The following is a 16203-nucleotide window of genomic DNA, read 5'->3' as shown; positions in this document are numbered from 1 at the left end:
AACCAACAAAGATTCAGCAGCATCTGCTTACCCTGAAAAGAGGCCTTATTAAGCAGGTGCTGTCCACGCCCCCCTCAGACCTCACAGACTGTGAGCACAAAAACCAGCACCGGATCCCCTGCCGTGCACAGAGCCTATAACCACTGCACAGCAAAAGACCCGAACCGGAGTATCAGCTGCGCTCAGGTTACTCCACTAGCACTTGTCTCCCGGTTGCCATGACGACGTGGCAGCACAGGGCAGGAGACCCTAACAGTTTTTCACTTGGCTGGATGTTGTGAAGGGGTTTTTCTTTACCCTGGAAAAAATAGTGTGATCATCCACCACTGTTGTCTTCCGTGCTCGTCCATGCCTTTTTGTGTTGCCAAGCTCACCTGCACTTCTTTTTTGATCAGAATGTACCAAACTGTTAATTTGGCCACTCCTAAGATTCCCGCTATCTATCTAATGGATTTGTTTTGATTTTGCAACCTGAGGATGGCCTGTTTCACTTGCACTGAGAGCTCATTTGACTGCATGTTGTGGGTTCAGACAACAACAGCTTCCAAATGCAAATGCCCCACTTGGAATCAACTCCAGACCATTTTCCTGCGTAACTGATGAAGAAATAACGAAGGAATAGCCCACACCTGTCCATGAAACAGCCTTTAAGTTAAATGTACAATTACTTTTTAGTTCCTTGAAAAAGAGGGGGATACATACTGTATTAAACATTTATAAATCTATCCTCTAATTTAGATGTGAATACCCTCAAATTAAAGCTGATAGTCTGTACTTTTCATCATATTCATGATATAACTATAACTTGAATATGTTTTGGTAAACAGTTACAATAACAAATATTATGTCAGAGTCCAAATATATATGGACCTAACTGTATGCGTCTGCGCTGCTGCTGATGCACTATATAGAAATCTTAAATTATAAATGATATATCCACATTCAAAGTAGAGATGAGTGGTTCGGATGTACTCTGTACTTTTCGCCAAACTAGCACAAGTTCGTCTTTATATTATTGGCTATTCAAAACACATGAGAGCCATATAGCCAATAAGATGCGTTTTGAGGTCCAAACATAACCAAGTAAATCCGAACTGCTCATCACTAATTCAAAGCAGCTTTCATTAAATATTTTAAATGCAGATATACTGTACATATTTTCCTGTTTAGCTTATTACTTGTAGCCTTTTAACACTCTTCAATCTCTGTGTTGTGTTACATTATCTGCAGATGTGAGGTCTCTGGTGGAAGAAGATGCATACATGTAGTGGCTGATGGATATTGACGTTTAGTTACTTTATATTTTTTGTAAATGGTTTTTAAAATGCATTTCTTAGATCCACATTGCCTAACGTGAGAATGTCTCATGCCTTCACATATTATGAACTTATATAATTTTCAGTTTAATTAGTACAGGTTGAGTATCCCATATCCAAATATTCCGAAATACGGACTTTTTTGAGTGATAGTGAGATAGTGAAACCTTTGTTTTTTGATGACTCAATGTATACAAACTTTGTTTAATACACAAAGTTATTAAAAATATTGTATTAAATGACCTTCAGGCTGTGTGTATAAGGTGTATATGAAACATAAATGAATTGTGTGAATGTAGACACACTTTGTTTAATGCACAAAGTTATAAAAAAATATTGGCTAAAATGACCTTCAGGCTGTGTGTATAAGGTGTATATGAAACACAAATGTATTCTGTGCTTAGATTTAGGTCCCATCGCCATGATATCTCATTATGGTATGCAATTATTCCAAAATACGGAAAAATCCCATATCCAAAATACCTCTGGTCCCAAGCATTTTGGATAAGGGAGACTCAACCTGTATTTCACTACTTTTGAAAATCTAATATAAATGTTCTGCCCTAGCTATTGAATTGTGTGACTCTGGTCATATCTGCAGGAAAATACTGTGTAAGTGCATTGATCTTTATCTGACAACAGCTTTTCAGTGTGGTGAAAATAAAAATTCATGACATTTTGCTGACTCAGGGAGTGATTCAGACCTGATCGTAGATGTGCTAAATTTAGCACATCTGCGAACAGCTTCCCTGACAAGCCGGGGGGGGGGGGGGGGGGGGGGACTCAGCACAGGGCTAGTCCGCCCCGCATGTCAGGCCCTACCCTGTCGTACAGCGGCAATGCTTTTGTACTGTAGGAGTAGCTCCCAGCCAGTGCAGCTCCTGTGCGCTGGCAGGGAGCTACTCGTCGCTGCCCGGGCCGCAGCGGCTGCCTGTGACGTCATGCAGCCGCCGCAGCCTGCTCCCCCCCCCCCCCAACAGTCCGGGCACGCCGGCGTTGCCCGGACTGCGCCCCCTAAACGGCGGCCAAATGCCGCCGACCCGCCCAGCAACCGCCTCTGCCTGTCAATCAGGCAGAGGCGATCGCAGGGCTAAGACAGCCGTCGGCTGTCTGCCATGCGCCGGCGCGTGCGCGCTTCAGACCGGATCGCTGCTGCACAGCACCGATCAGGTCTGAATTAGACCCTAAGGCAAAGGTTTGTGTGAACATATCCTATTACTGTTTGTGTAGCAGAGACATTTTGCAATCCATAGGTATTGAGCGTGTATACTCACTGTATAAAATATCAGTCCAGAGAGGGGTGCTCCCTAGGGATTAAAGATCCAGCATAAACCGTCCACGAATTTAGGGCACTTTAAGGTGCCTCAGAAATATTTGATGTGTGCCCTCAATTCCTGCACTGTAAATACATAATATGGATATTCACATTCTCATATATTTTAAAAGGTAAACATTTTACTGAAGACACTATGGCCTGATTCTGAGTCACATGCCATCTGCACACAGGGCCTAGTTTATGTTTGTACGCAATGGAACGATGTTCACACAACAAAGCTATTTTTGGCAGACTGCGCATGTGCTGCGAAAGCAATGCGTATGCGCCAAGGTGCTCTGTGATCCCGCTCGCAATGAGGATTTTATGGGAAAGTGATGAACAGGAAGTGACCATTAGAGGCGTTAACAGGGAGTTTACAGGGAGTGGTTAGAAAAACGCTGGCATCTCATTGCCGTTTTTGAGGCATGTATCTGCACTCAGCTGCTATCATGTATGCAGTAAAATATGACGCCAGCATCGCTACTGCCGTGTCCAGTCTGTGTAGCCATAGGGCTACCTTAGCAGTTGATGTTCTTCTTTATTGCGTGTAGGCTGTGAAAGTGTACGCAATTGCGATTGAGTGTGCGATGGCTCCGGTGGGCATCTCTTTCCATAGGTGTGGATCATAGCGTCGACAGTAACTAGGTCGACAGTCATTAAGTCGACGCCTATTGGTCAACAGTTACTAGGTCGACACCTGAAATAGGTTGACACAGTCATTAGGTCGATATGGAAAAAGGTCGACATGAGTTTATTTAAATTAAAAAAAAACAATTGGTGTCGTTTTCGTCATAAAGGGCCGGGAGCCCCAATTAGTTCACTGTGTCCCCTCGCTTCGGGCAGGTTGCTATTCCCAATCGTGGTCCACATGGATCGTAAAGTATGAAAAAGTTCAAAAAAACAAAGAAAAAAATGTGAAAAACTCAAGTCGACCTAGTGACCATGTCAACCTAATATATGTCGACTAATAGTGGTCGACCTAATGAGTGCTGACCTAAGTGTTGTCACCCTAAAGACCGGATACCCTTTCTATTCCTGGGCGGCAGCTTCACTTGGTAACATTAGCAGTTCTGCCTTGAAAATCGCAATAGCAATTGCATTTGCATACAGACATAAATTAGGCCCACAATGCCAATGTTCATGTATTTGAGCGATTATTTGTAACTACGCGTGCTTGACATTTTCTGAAAACCCCTACAGCACAGGCGTTACTCAGAATGTACGCACAAAGGTACTGTTGCAATCCATTCAGATGGTATCAGAAATATGGAGGAAAAATTATGAGTATTTCTGGGCAGTGGCTGGGTGGTGGCTAGTTGTTCACACAAAAATTGTCCGTTTAGTGGGTGTGTTATGGGAGTGTCGCAGGCGTGTCTATGCAGCAGTCTGCATTTCCAAGCATAGGAGACCATGGTCAGATGGAGAAACTGCTCCTGCCATAGGGCTGAAGCAATTTTTCGATGGTGGTGTATAAGGATGCATCAATCAGTATTACAGCATGCACGGACGCTAAAAGTGGGGTTCTCAGTATGCACAATTGTACACAAGGGAAGGCGTTTGTATCTGTATTTTCATAAACTTGCAGATGGGCAACCGCCAATAGATGTTGCTGCGTGCGCTTATGCGTGCAATTCACAATCGGGCCCATTACTACTTTTAGAAGGCATTTGTTCTGAATTTGTTTCACCTGTTGGTATGTTGCCATAAATTAAAGGATGTTAACCCCTGGGGTCTTCACCCCTAGCCTTCCCCTATGTATGAATGGAGCAAAATCTAGGACCCTCCAATAGGTACATTAACAGCTTGAAAATAACTTTTTCCTCATATGGCCTCCAAAGTACTGTAATTATCCAGTACCTCTCCAGGGAAGGGTCGGGGTTGTTCCAACCAGTTGGAATTTGTTGCCACTTCCTAAATAAGTAAGTCCCTGTTAGCTCGCAGACAGTTGTTGTTTTAGCTTTGTAAAAAGGTGGTGCAATTTGCCAGTTTAATACAAGGGTGTTCCAGAAAGTTCTAATATCCAAAAGGAACAAGTCTCATAATTTCTTGACCGACCAGGCAGTCAGGCTGTCTCCATATGTGTTTTTATCATTCTCCTGGTGGCTGATCATCATTCTCCTGGTGATAGCCTCAGCAGAAATTGCCTCTTTTCCCTGTGGGCTTTTACAGTGTTGACAGTGGATCCTATGCTTCAAGGCTAGCAGGCCAGCAGGATTCAGCATTGGTCTATGGGTCTTTGTATACTGAAAGAGTCAAAGCTTCTGATAAATGTACTTGAGCTGAGAGCAGAAAGACAGCAGGGGGAATTGCCCTTTATTCAGAAGCCTGTCAGCAGTTTGTGGACAGGTGGGACGAAGCAGATGTTGGTATGATCAATTCTTGGTTGAACCATAAGGTGTTGCAGTAGCGATATTTCTGCAGCTTCTCAAAAAAGTAAAAAGAGAGGGCATTCGGGTTATTCTGGTAGTACTGGCTGGAACACAAGATCTTTGAACACTGGCATTCTAAGCATAGCAGACAGGCCATTGTGGCTCCTACTACATGACCAGATTTGTTAAGTAAGGGCCCCTTCTTGTATTACCACAGTGTGATTCAGGCAATGCTCAAGCCAACAGTTACCTCAGTTTGAAACATCTATATCTCCTTATGTGAAAATAAAGGGTTTCCTACATCTTCTTTTAGGTTGGACTGATTACTGCTGTTTTGTGGTCTGGAAAGGAGTTAAAAAAAAACCTCTAAAAGATCTAATTTAAGGGACTAATGCACTTGCAACCTATATACAGCCCCCCCCAATACTTCTATCTCAGTCACCTTACAACACATGCTGTTTGAGCCAATGGATCCAGTAAAGTGCATCTTGGATATCATGTTGCAAGGCCTCCGCTAAGCATTTGTGCTGGGTTGAAACCTGGTTCATGGTATTCATCTTTTTCAGTGTTAAAGATTTGATGAATTTGCATGCTGAAATGTCAGTTTGAATGTAAGGAGGAAGAGTTTTTGCTGGTAAATTTAAAGTGCCCAAACTTCTGCCACTGCCCTCTATACCAGTGTTCCAGTAGTTCCCCTTTGTATTCAGAGCAAAAAATTTACTGTAAGCACAAAAATCACATTTCTATGTTTACTCATTGTACAGTATGTCATAAACTGATATACTTCACTGCATCTGATTGACAGTCCCTTCGCTATGAACTCGTATAACCATATAGTTGTGTCTATAGAACTCCCTACTTTTAGCTAGAAACAAAAGATTAAATATAACTGGTTTTATCCTTAGAGTTGCTTTCTGTTATCCCACGAAGTTTTCACACAACATCCTCTTCCTGTTTATTCAGAGGTTCAGTATATAAGGTTGACAGTCACTATGGGGACATTCAGAATATCGACATGGTGCATATTTGAACATGCAGCATTTTAAGCTGGGTACGTACTGGTGCGATATCGGGACAATATGTCAATTTCAACCGACATGTTGGTGTGTACCGGCAATTTGCCGGTGCCCACGGTTGCTAGGTTTGATGTGCTGCACATCAAACCTAACAATAACACTATAGACCATAGCACGTGTAATGACGGAAAGAGTGATTTGTCGCTCTGACCTTCATTACATCGTTCAATGGGTGGAGTTCAATTGTCATATCGCGTGATCTCCCGTCTAAAGTGACATGAGATCGTGGGACGATATTTCATTCATCCTTTTTAGCACAAGCTATCTCGCCCATAGAGGTCGGGTTTAGCTGCTTTACATAGCTAACGTACGTACAAAGTGCTGGACACGATAGCGAAGTGCTGTTTGGGCACCCCCTGGGGAGGTGCGAGCTGAAATGCAGACACCGGCAGCCATTCGCTACCGAACAGAGCTACAATTGAATAGCTCTGTTTGGGTGCCATCTTAGTGGCTGCCAGATGAAAAACAATTGAATTCCGCCCAACGTGTACACACGCCAGTGTGTACCCAGCCTTACACTCATCATGTTGTCATTGATGAAATGTTGACATTGTCACAATGTCACCAAGACATTTTTCAAGTAACCTTAACCCCAAACCTTAATATGAATGTTTTCGCTACGGTATGTTGATATGTCATATGTCAACATTATGCAGATGTCGATTTTTCAACTAGGTCGATATAACATTCAACATTCTTATGTTAACATAGTGAATGTTGACATCATGGCTGCATGCTGTATTTGGTAAGGCTGAAATTAACTTTGTATCAAGCTAATTCCTGAAAGACATGTGCTTACACAGACGTAAGGACAACAGCTATAATCTCTGATATCAGATTAACTGTAAATTTGTGCATCATACATCACTCAAATATTTCTTTTGATTACTGTATTTTAATTGGCTTGATCTAAATATGCTTATTTTTTTCTGTGTGCCCATAAAGGCCAGAATAGTTCATGTTATTTTGGAAAAACCTGTGTCTGGAGAGTTGGGATTTTCCCTGGTGGGAGGCGAATATGGTATATTTGTGAAGTCCATCAGTCCTGGGGGTGTAGCTGACATAGAGGGGAACTTACAGGTTGGAGACAGAGTGCTTCAGGTAATTTTTATTAAGTCCGCTCCTTTTTCCACTTTGCTTTTATATTCTTAGTGCATAATTGAGCTAATGATGGCCAAGCATCACCACAATTACAGTACTTTACCTATGTAATGAGCTACGAGGACAGGGCATTTCTTATTCTACCCTCATAAAGACTCCCAACTCTACCACTACATCTAGAGTGCAATTTGGACCCAAGGGGGAGATTTGGGCAGTTTCGTCACACAGAAACTGTATTCTCCACCTTAAGTGCCGCGTACAATACTGCACTAGTTTTGTCGGATTTCACGTTTTACTGCACTAGTATTGTCAGATTTCTGCTTGCACCTTAGAAGGGTGTAGAAATCCACGAGTCAGGAGTTTACAGTGCTGCTAATTGAATTTAATATATATATTGGTGTACGTGATATGTCATAATACTGCTAATAATAATAATCAAACACTTCTTTTAACAATGCTCTTTCTACAACAGGACAAGGTATAAGCTCTGCATAAAAGTACATAATGTATATGCTGTACATTATATACCCTATTATTTCTGATGCCAGCATTTCAATAAAGCCAGTGCCTATTGTTTCAGATGACAGTATAAAGGGAGCGCTGTATCATGATTAGTCTGCAGTGACACTGTACACCCCAGTGTAGAATCCCCACCCACCACCAAAAAAAAAACAAAAAAACACTTTTTTGAATAAACTGTGATTCCTGCATTTAAATGCATATGATATCTAATACCACAGTGCATTAGTATTAAATAGTAAACATGCTTGAGTACAATGTTAGATTGCCAGGGAAACGCCCAGGTTTTCTTTCTCTAAACCCAATTAAACATATCTCTTAGACTTTAGAGTCAGGACTGGTCAACAGTAGTTTGAGTAAGTGTGGCCAAATTACGCTGTTGTCTAGCCATGTGCTCTGTAATACCTGTTCTTGCTGCTTTGGCTCCCTTGTGCTGCTGGTGATTTGGTCTCTTAAGCTCAGTTGATGCTTGGTCAGATGCAGGAAATTGAGGCCATGTTTGGAAAAGAGAAATTAAATCACTAGCATGTACTTTTACATTCCCTTTCCCACAACCAGATCTACAGTAAATTAATTTATTTTGTTTACTAACTAGGCTTCCTTTCCCAGTGCAGTACCAAAACTAATAGCAAAATATACTACCCTGACCAGAAAATATATGCAGGTTAAATACATCTCCCCTCCCTTCCCCCGACCTTCATGCTAACAGCTGTGTATCGGTGGCATACAACACTGGGTTTACTTGCTTGAAATATACTTGGAAAGTGGCAAAATGTATAGAATCTCTGAGAATACATTAGTTCCTCAGAGGACCCAAGCCATTTATAACCTAACTGTTATAAACGTATGAAGAATTTGAACTAAAGTGCATTTCACATATTTCAGAGCATTGACACATTTGTAGGATAGACCAACATTCAGTCATTTAAACAGTTAAACATTAAAATTGCAAAGCAGTGATGTGATACTCCTGTCAAACTGCTGGATTGCGATTGAAGTATCAAACATACCTCTATACCAGGGGTTCTCAAACTCGGTCCTCAGGACCCCACACAGTGCATGTTTTGCAGGTAACCCAGCAAGTGCACAGGTGTATTAATTACTCACAGACACATTTTAAAAGGTCCACAGGTGGAGCTAATTATTTCACTTGCGATTCTGTGAGGAGACCTGCAAAACATGCACTGTGTGGGGTCCTGAGGACCGAGTTTGAGAACCTGTGCTTCAAAACGGTTTATTTACAGTGCTCAACACACTAAAATAGGGACACTAGTGCTTAAATACCACAGCACACCAGCACCCTGGATTGCTGAGAAGAACCACTTTTCCCATATTCAGTGGCATTGCTGACCTATTTACTATGATCAGGGACCTAGGTTTCATATTGCTGCTTATTGCCGTGATAAAAAATGTAGTTTTTTACCAATTAAAAAAGGAACTTTTGTGGCACTGTTGAGCGATAGTTTACTCCCTGGAAATATTGTCAGCAGTGGCAAGATGAGTCTTAGGAGCCTATGTCGGACCAAACGTGCACAATAAAAAATATGTAGATAACACTTTAAAACAAGTAAGAATAAGTAGAAAAAAAGTGTTATTTTCGTGTAATAAAAATGTGTTGTTTTGAATACTAAAGATTTTTTCTGTACTGAAACATATAGACATCCTGAGATAGAAATACAGTATAAGGACGACACCACCCCTGTAAATGGGGATTTTATTTTTACCAGAGAGCCCCAGCAATAGTTTCACCAGCATGGAGGGTTTGGTTAATAGGAAGAAGGCTAATCTCTGGTGAATAAACAGGCCTTTAAATCTTGTAATCCTAAATGAACATACATGTAGGTACAGTGGTTCCCAAACTTTTTTGACTTGCCGCATCATAGAGTATCAGAATGTTTTTCATACCACCCCTAGGCCAAAAGATTGTTACTGAGAAATTCAGAAAGCAAAATATTTAATTAAATAAGTTGTACTTGTATGTCATCCTTAGGTTCAGTTAATGTATGTTGTGAGGAACAGGGTTCACTTCTGTTTGTCCACATATTTTATGATTGGAAGCCACCAGCACTGGTTTTGCCTATTACATTAAATAAATTGAATTGGTCTTGGACCAATAACCCAGGGCAACCCTGCAAGTGCCATGTCACCCAGTTAGTGTTTTATTTACTTTAAGTTTATGGCAATATGATATATGATTTTTTGAACTACAGTAGACGATGACAACATACAGTGCATTAAAATGTTTGTTTTTTTAAATATAGCAACAAATTACAGGCTATATTGTGTGTGCATTTTTAAAGTGTAAAGTGTGGTGCTAAATTATGCCTTTTTATTATAAATTTTTTTATTTTTTTTTATTTTGTGTACAAGATCAATATTCTTGAGAATGCAACATATTTACTATTATCTGTGTTTGCCACCTTGCTGTTTTTAATAGGATAGAAGCAAAACACAGAAAGGCCAGTATTTCTGTTAAAAATAGAGTGTCAACCCTATTAAGAGCTATTGGCATTGCTGAGGCACATTTTCAAGGCAGCCATTTTGTGGACTGGTCAATATTCAAATGCAGCCAATCAATTCACTAGGAACCAAGGATATCACTGTGGTACTTAGTGAATATGGGCTACATTGTCATAAATACTAGCTCCATTTTCAAAATGGTGGCAATTTTTGTGTGTAGTTATTTAAGGTATGTACTTCAAAACCATTCAGCGCTTTAAAGAGTGTAATTGAGGCAAGTTTTCAAAATATATTATGCACATTATGCAATCCTAGTCAGTAACATTTAAGTTTGGTACACACTCTGCAGATCCGATAAATACTCCGATCCTTTGAGAGAATATCAGATCAGTGTGCAACCAGTACACACAGCTATTTTTAGCTCTAAGTGCGAGATTCAAATATCTGTCCCCCCTCCCCCCCACTTCTACCAGCAGCTGAAATGCACGAAAAGTGACCTGTTTGGGCTCCCAAACGGGACTTTTCACGTCGCTCCCAATAGTTTAGTTGGGTGTAGCCGCTTTACACGGATAAACCTGACTGCTAAGGGTGCGTACAGTGCGAAAACTGGGGACATTTGTATATTGCCCCCTGCGATCTCCCATCACTCTAGACGGGAGATAGGGGGCAATAACATTTGAATCTCGCTCTACATGTGTTTTCTTCAAGGGGATCAGGAGGTCGGGGCATCACAATTTTTAAGCAGGACTAAAAATCCCGACCTCCTGATCTGACCGTAGCAGGAGTGTTTGAAACAGTTTATCAACTAACACTCCTGCGTACACAACTATACAATTATCTGCTGATTGGCCCAATACTTCCTTAGGTGTTTACCCTACTTTATTCTTCCATATGTATCATTTGAAAATTGTTTACCTAATGCTGAAACTACACAATGGCGAAGTGGCGCTTGTTTTATTATGAGAGAAATTCATGTCAGGAATTTTGATTACTAACACTTTATGTTCTCAACAGGTAAATGGAGAGAACATGCACGGTGCTACACATAGCAAAGCAGTGTCCTGTATTCGAAGCTCTAAAGGGCTTGTGCAAATTGAAATTGCCCGTGAGCTTATGCCAAAGGACAGTTCATCTGCTTTTGACAAGTTTAATGAAAACTTAGGTAATCTTAAAAATGGTTCTAATGCTAAATGGTGCTTCAGGCTTGCTCCATGAATATGCTATATACAGATGTAGATACAAAAAGGGAAATGGGTAATGGGGAGATATTCCGCACTGGATTACTGATTATAATAACAGTTACCAACAATCGAACAGGTACTATAGGTGGTTTAATCCCTAGCAACAATGTGTGTTGGTGGTGCTCCCAAAAGTCGGGAAGTAGTATGCAAAGCAAAAACAATTTACCTTCCTGAACAAGTCAGTCAGGTAACAAAGAATATTTTTTTTTCTGGGGCACACTTTTACCAATTTTTGTTCATTAAGTTTAAAACATAACTTTTATTAATTTACCTTAAGATAAGACCGCTACAGACACACAACAAATATACAAAAAAAAAAAAGTTATTTTTTAAAAGTTCAGATATGAGCAACTTGCAATATGTATCGTTATGCCTATTCTGCGACTTTATACCAATTCCTTTGCGGTTAAAGTACAAATCTAGTGTGGCAAGTACACTGTGAGTGACTGTATGCAGCTACTGTACGAAATGAGTAAGATGCAAATTTCAGGAAAAAGTATGTCACAGAGAGTCTGTTGTTCCAAGTGTCTTGTCCCTTATGGCGCAAAAACACTAGGTGAATGAGGACACATTTGTAGAGCCAGATTATTCCCATTTTTAGATAGCATTTACATATTACACAGATCTTCATGAAAAACATTTAGTCATTCACATCAAGCACTGCCCTAGTGGAGCTTACTGTCTATATTCCCTACACTCAGACCGACACACACTAGGGTTCATTTTTATCAGGCCAATTACCCTACCAGTACCTTGAGGAAACCCAAAGACATGGAGAACGTACAAACCCAGATAACATCCATTCGCCTTCACAGAATAGTGTTATTAAAAAAACTAAAATGTGTTCGTATGCATGAAAATTGGGCTTTATGCATTTACTAATTGCTTGTTCACACAGGGATTGGTATTTGTGTATCGGTCAAATATTTGGGCTTTAATGCATTGTGCATGCTGTGGTCAAACCAAACTGACTTTATGCTCTGAGATCCTGGCAGGATGGATTAAACCTTGCACCAATATGTAAATGGCAGGGCTTTGCTGGTATTGAGAACAACAGTTCCAATGTCTGCTCTATATTCAGAGCACTGTGCCATGTTGGTCAGTATGATCTGCTTGTGGTAAAAACTACACTAAATTCATAATGCACTAAAGTACTAATGTCTGACAAGCCTATGAGCATTGCGTAGCAAAGAGCAAGCAGCAATACAGAAGTGATGTGAGGCTGCTGGCAAGTTTCTGAGAGATTATTGTGGTGTGGTATATGTATACGCAGCTGGTCTTTTTAGATATTCTCTCCGTTTTTTAGGAGAATATCTACAATAACTTCTTGTTTTTATAAATCACTTTCTTGAGTTCAAACCACAATAATTTAAAATAATAGTCATCGCTAAATTGATAGATAATTAATGAAATCGTTTTTTGTGTTTTTTGTTAAGATGATGAGATTAATGTGAGAGACAATTACAGTTACGAGGATGATGAAGTGGATCAGAATGATGTTATACAATCTCTTCTTGATGTTGTGCATGAGCAGACACAGAACCTCCTACAGCTCAATAGGCAGAACGCAGTTTCAGAGGAACACTACTCTGGTACATATAATATAAATCAGACAAGCTTGCCTTCTTCATAGATTCTTATGTACATGTATTACTGGGTATGCGGTCAGGAGGTCGACACAATGTCTACAGTATAGCAAGTATGTGAACCTCACAATACCGGCGCCGGGATCCTGACACTTATGTAATGCTACTTTTCCTGTGAGGGTGTTATGCCAGAATGTAAGTAAAGGGTACAATATACAGTATATAGAAGTGCAGGGTGCACTGAAGCATGATATGAAAGTGGCTATGCAGTATCGGTTTCCTAAATACTGTAACTGATGGTCTGGTGTATTTCCTCATGAGTAATCTTTTTTATGTCAAAGACTCATCTATCGCATGGAAAACACAACAATATACCACTATGGTGAAGTATCTTAACTTTCAAGCAATATAGGGGGTAATTCCAAGTTGATCGCAGCAGGATTTTTTTTAGCAGTTGGGCAAAACCATGTGCACTGCAGGGGAGGCAGATATCACATTTGCAGAGAGAGTTAGATTTGGGTGGGTTATTTTGTTTCTGTGCAGGGTAAATACTGGCTGCTTTATTTTTACACTGCAATTTAGATTGCAGATTGAACACACCACACCCAAATCTAATTCTCTCTGCACATGTTATTTCTTTTTCATCCACTAGGGGTCACTGGAGTACTCTTGGGATATGGACGGCGTAGCAGAACAAAGGCACTGAATATTTAAATTTAGAACTCTCCACCCCTCCATATCCCAGAGTACCTCAGTGTACGACCTCAGTGTTTTTTCTGTGCTCAAAGCACTAACATCGGCTTGTGGGATTCCCACACTTGGTGGAAGATTTTTTTTTTATTTTTCATTTTTACACTTAGCACATCCCTTCCCAGTTTCTGGAAAAACATGGGTCCGGGATGGTGCCGCTGCAAGGCAGCGCATGGCGTGTCGGTCCTCACAAAGAGCACCCTCACAGCCACAGGCAGCCCACTGTCTCCTGCAACAGCTGGACGGAGCTTACACATAGAAGCCCCGTCACAGCCATGATCTGAGCAGCTGGACGGAAGAAGCCCGTCGCAGCCAGGAAGAAGTTATCAAAGAGCTGGACGGAGCTTACAGAAAGAAGCCCCGTCACAGCCAGGAAGAAGTTATCAAAGAGCTGGACGGAGCTTACAGAAAGAAGCCCCGTCACAGCCAGGAAGAAGTTATCAAAGAGCTGGACGGAGCTTACAGAAAGAAGCCCCGTCACAGCCATGATGAAGTGATCAAGAAGCTGGACGGAGCTTACAGATAGAAGCCCCGTCGCAGCTATGACCGGAGAAAAGGTATGTGGGGAAACGGGGCGGTCAGCGCAGGCTGCCGCCCCGCTGTGGGGGGTCCGTTCGGTGCGCCGCTCACTGCCACTTACCCAGCCGCTCCGTCCAGCGCCGTCAGCGCTGTATGTCTCCGTCTGCCGCTCCGTTCTCCCGGCCCCAGGCGCTCCGTCCTTCCGGCCCAGGCGCTCCGTCCTCCTGCCAGACGCTCCGTCAAGTGCAGCGCCCAGAGGCGCAGCGTCCACAGGGGGAGACCCGCCGCAGCTCGCCTAGCGACAGCTACGGCGCCCCGTCCAGCCGCCCGTCAGCGCTGTATTGAAGGTGCAGCGCCCACAGGGGGAGACCCGCCGCAACTCGCCTAGCGACAGCTACGGCGCCCCGTCCAGCCGCCCTCCGCTATTTTAAAATGTATCTCTCGCCTCCATGCAAGGAGCTTCCCGGCTACAGGGAGTACAGAGAGGGGGGGGGGGGGGAACCTGGCTGATTACAGCGCGTCTGCAAAGGGGAAATAGCAGGCTGCCATATAGGAATGTTAATACAAAATTCACTGCAGGCAGTGTTTATATTAACTGGAAGGCTAACTGAAGGCATGTATTGTAAACTGCATGTGTTTTACTGTATACTAGACCTGTGATTATCACTGTATAATAGGCTATTAAGCCTATATTAACACTGCAGCAGGTATTGTAAATGTCCTGTGATTTTCAGTGTAAGCATGGCATGGGGGCCATTTTAATCATTCCTGTTTCTTCCAGTTTATAATTCCAGAACATTCCTGCCATACACCTCTACTCCACACGGAGGCGCAGGGGTGTTAGTGGGAATTTTTGTTCAGGTTTCACAATTAGCCATGTAAACTGTATTTCGACATAAATATATAGATATATATATTACACACCTTAAGTATTGTGCAGGTGTCTGCCCTTTGCCTATTGTGTTGTCTGTATGTATAAGGAGTAAGGCTCCAACACAGACTAAAAACAAGGTTTACTACAATAAATGACCAGTGGGTCAATGTCTCAAATTTACAGAGACTAAGGAGACTCTTACATCTAATCCGTCGAATTTAATAAACGACAGATCTTCAATGAGTTTCTTATTTAGAATATCTGACTAACATTTAAGTCTATTTACCCGTTTCCACATCTAAATGGGAGAATCCGCCATTGGTGAATTCATCTGTGCAAACATTATAAAGACCCAAGATACATTTGGGTCACTAGGCGCTCTAGGTATGGGAACAATGAATGGTAGATTTATTGTTAATAAGAAGCTGCAGAGTATCTCTGTAAAGCTTCTGCTGACGTCTGTTACCTCGATTCTCGCTTTTTATCGTCGCTAGTTTCAGCACGACAAGGCCAGAAGTTGTTTGGTACTATATTTGATATTCAGGGGAATCCTGGTCATTCCCAGACCTATGGTAAGCACTGGCAATTCAAAATGACTCCGTTCGACAGGAGCGGTAAGATCGGAGTCTCCGAAGTTACTCCGCCAGCTCTAATGGAGGAGTCTCAGACTTTCCAAAGGTCCAGCTTCCTTTTGGGTGTTAATTTAACTGGTCTTATCATTTAATACACGATGACAAATTCTATGTCAGACCTCACAGCAATAACTACTCGTGAGAAGGGTACATTAGACCAGCAGTCAGATAGGGGGGGGTTTGGCCAACCATAAATTGCCTCCTCCGGTATCAAAACGGAAATACTTTGGTCCGGTGTTTTAAGTCTTTAGACTTCAGTCTTTTCAAGGCTGTGGTACAAAAACAGTCACGACTTGTAACGCCAGGGCGCTAAAGTCAACAAGCCAGCGGCTTGACGGCCTCTTAGGCCTTCTCGAATTTCCAATTGTGGAAGCGCGCCTTTACACGTTACATTTGCCGGGTTACCAGACATCCACTCATGTATGTATCCACTATTTAAAGGACA

The 16203-nt window shown here is 41.8% G+C and overlaps 1 protein-coding gene across 7 annotated transcripts in view; it reads left to right on the top strand.

Annotated features, from left to right (window-relative positions):
* PTPN13 (protein tyrosine phosphatase non-receptor type 13) overlaps window positions 1-16203 on the top strand; it is a 538713-nt gene that overhangs the window by 480377 nt on the left and 42133 nt on the right. For 6 of the 7 annotated variants that reach the window (XM_063919874.1, XM_063919871.1, XM_063919870.1 and 3 more), the window contains 3 exons: window positions 7022-7177; window positions 11171-11318; window positions 12834-12989. In XM_063919874.1, the coding sequence (XP_063775944.1) occupies window positions 7022-7177; window positions 11171-11318; window positions 12834-12989 (460 nt within the window). The remainder of the gene's footprint in view (window positions 1-7021; window positions 7178-11170; window positions 11319-12833; window positions 12990-16203) is intronic. The other variant, XM_063919873.1, reaches the window with a different exon arrangement.

The sequence above is a fragment of the Pseudophryne corroboree genome, chromosome 1 (assembly GCF_028390025.1).
Source record: "Pseudophryne corroboree isolate aPseCor3 chromosome 1, aPseCor3.hap2, whole genome shotgun sequence".
Classification (NCBI taxonomy): Eukaryota; Metazoa; Chordata; class Amphibia; order Anura; family Myobatrachidae; genus Pseudophryne; species Pseudophryne corroboree.
Note: the sequence above shows the minus strand (reverse complement) of the source record. Positions and strands in the feature narration are given on the sequence as shown.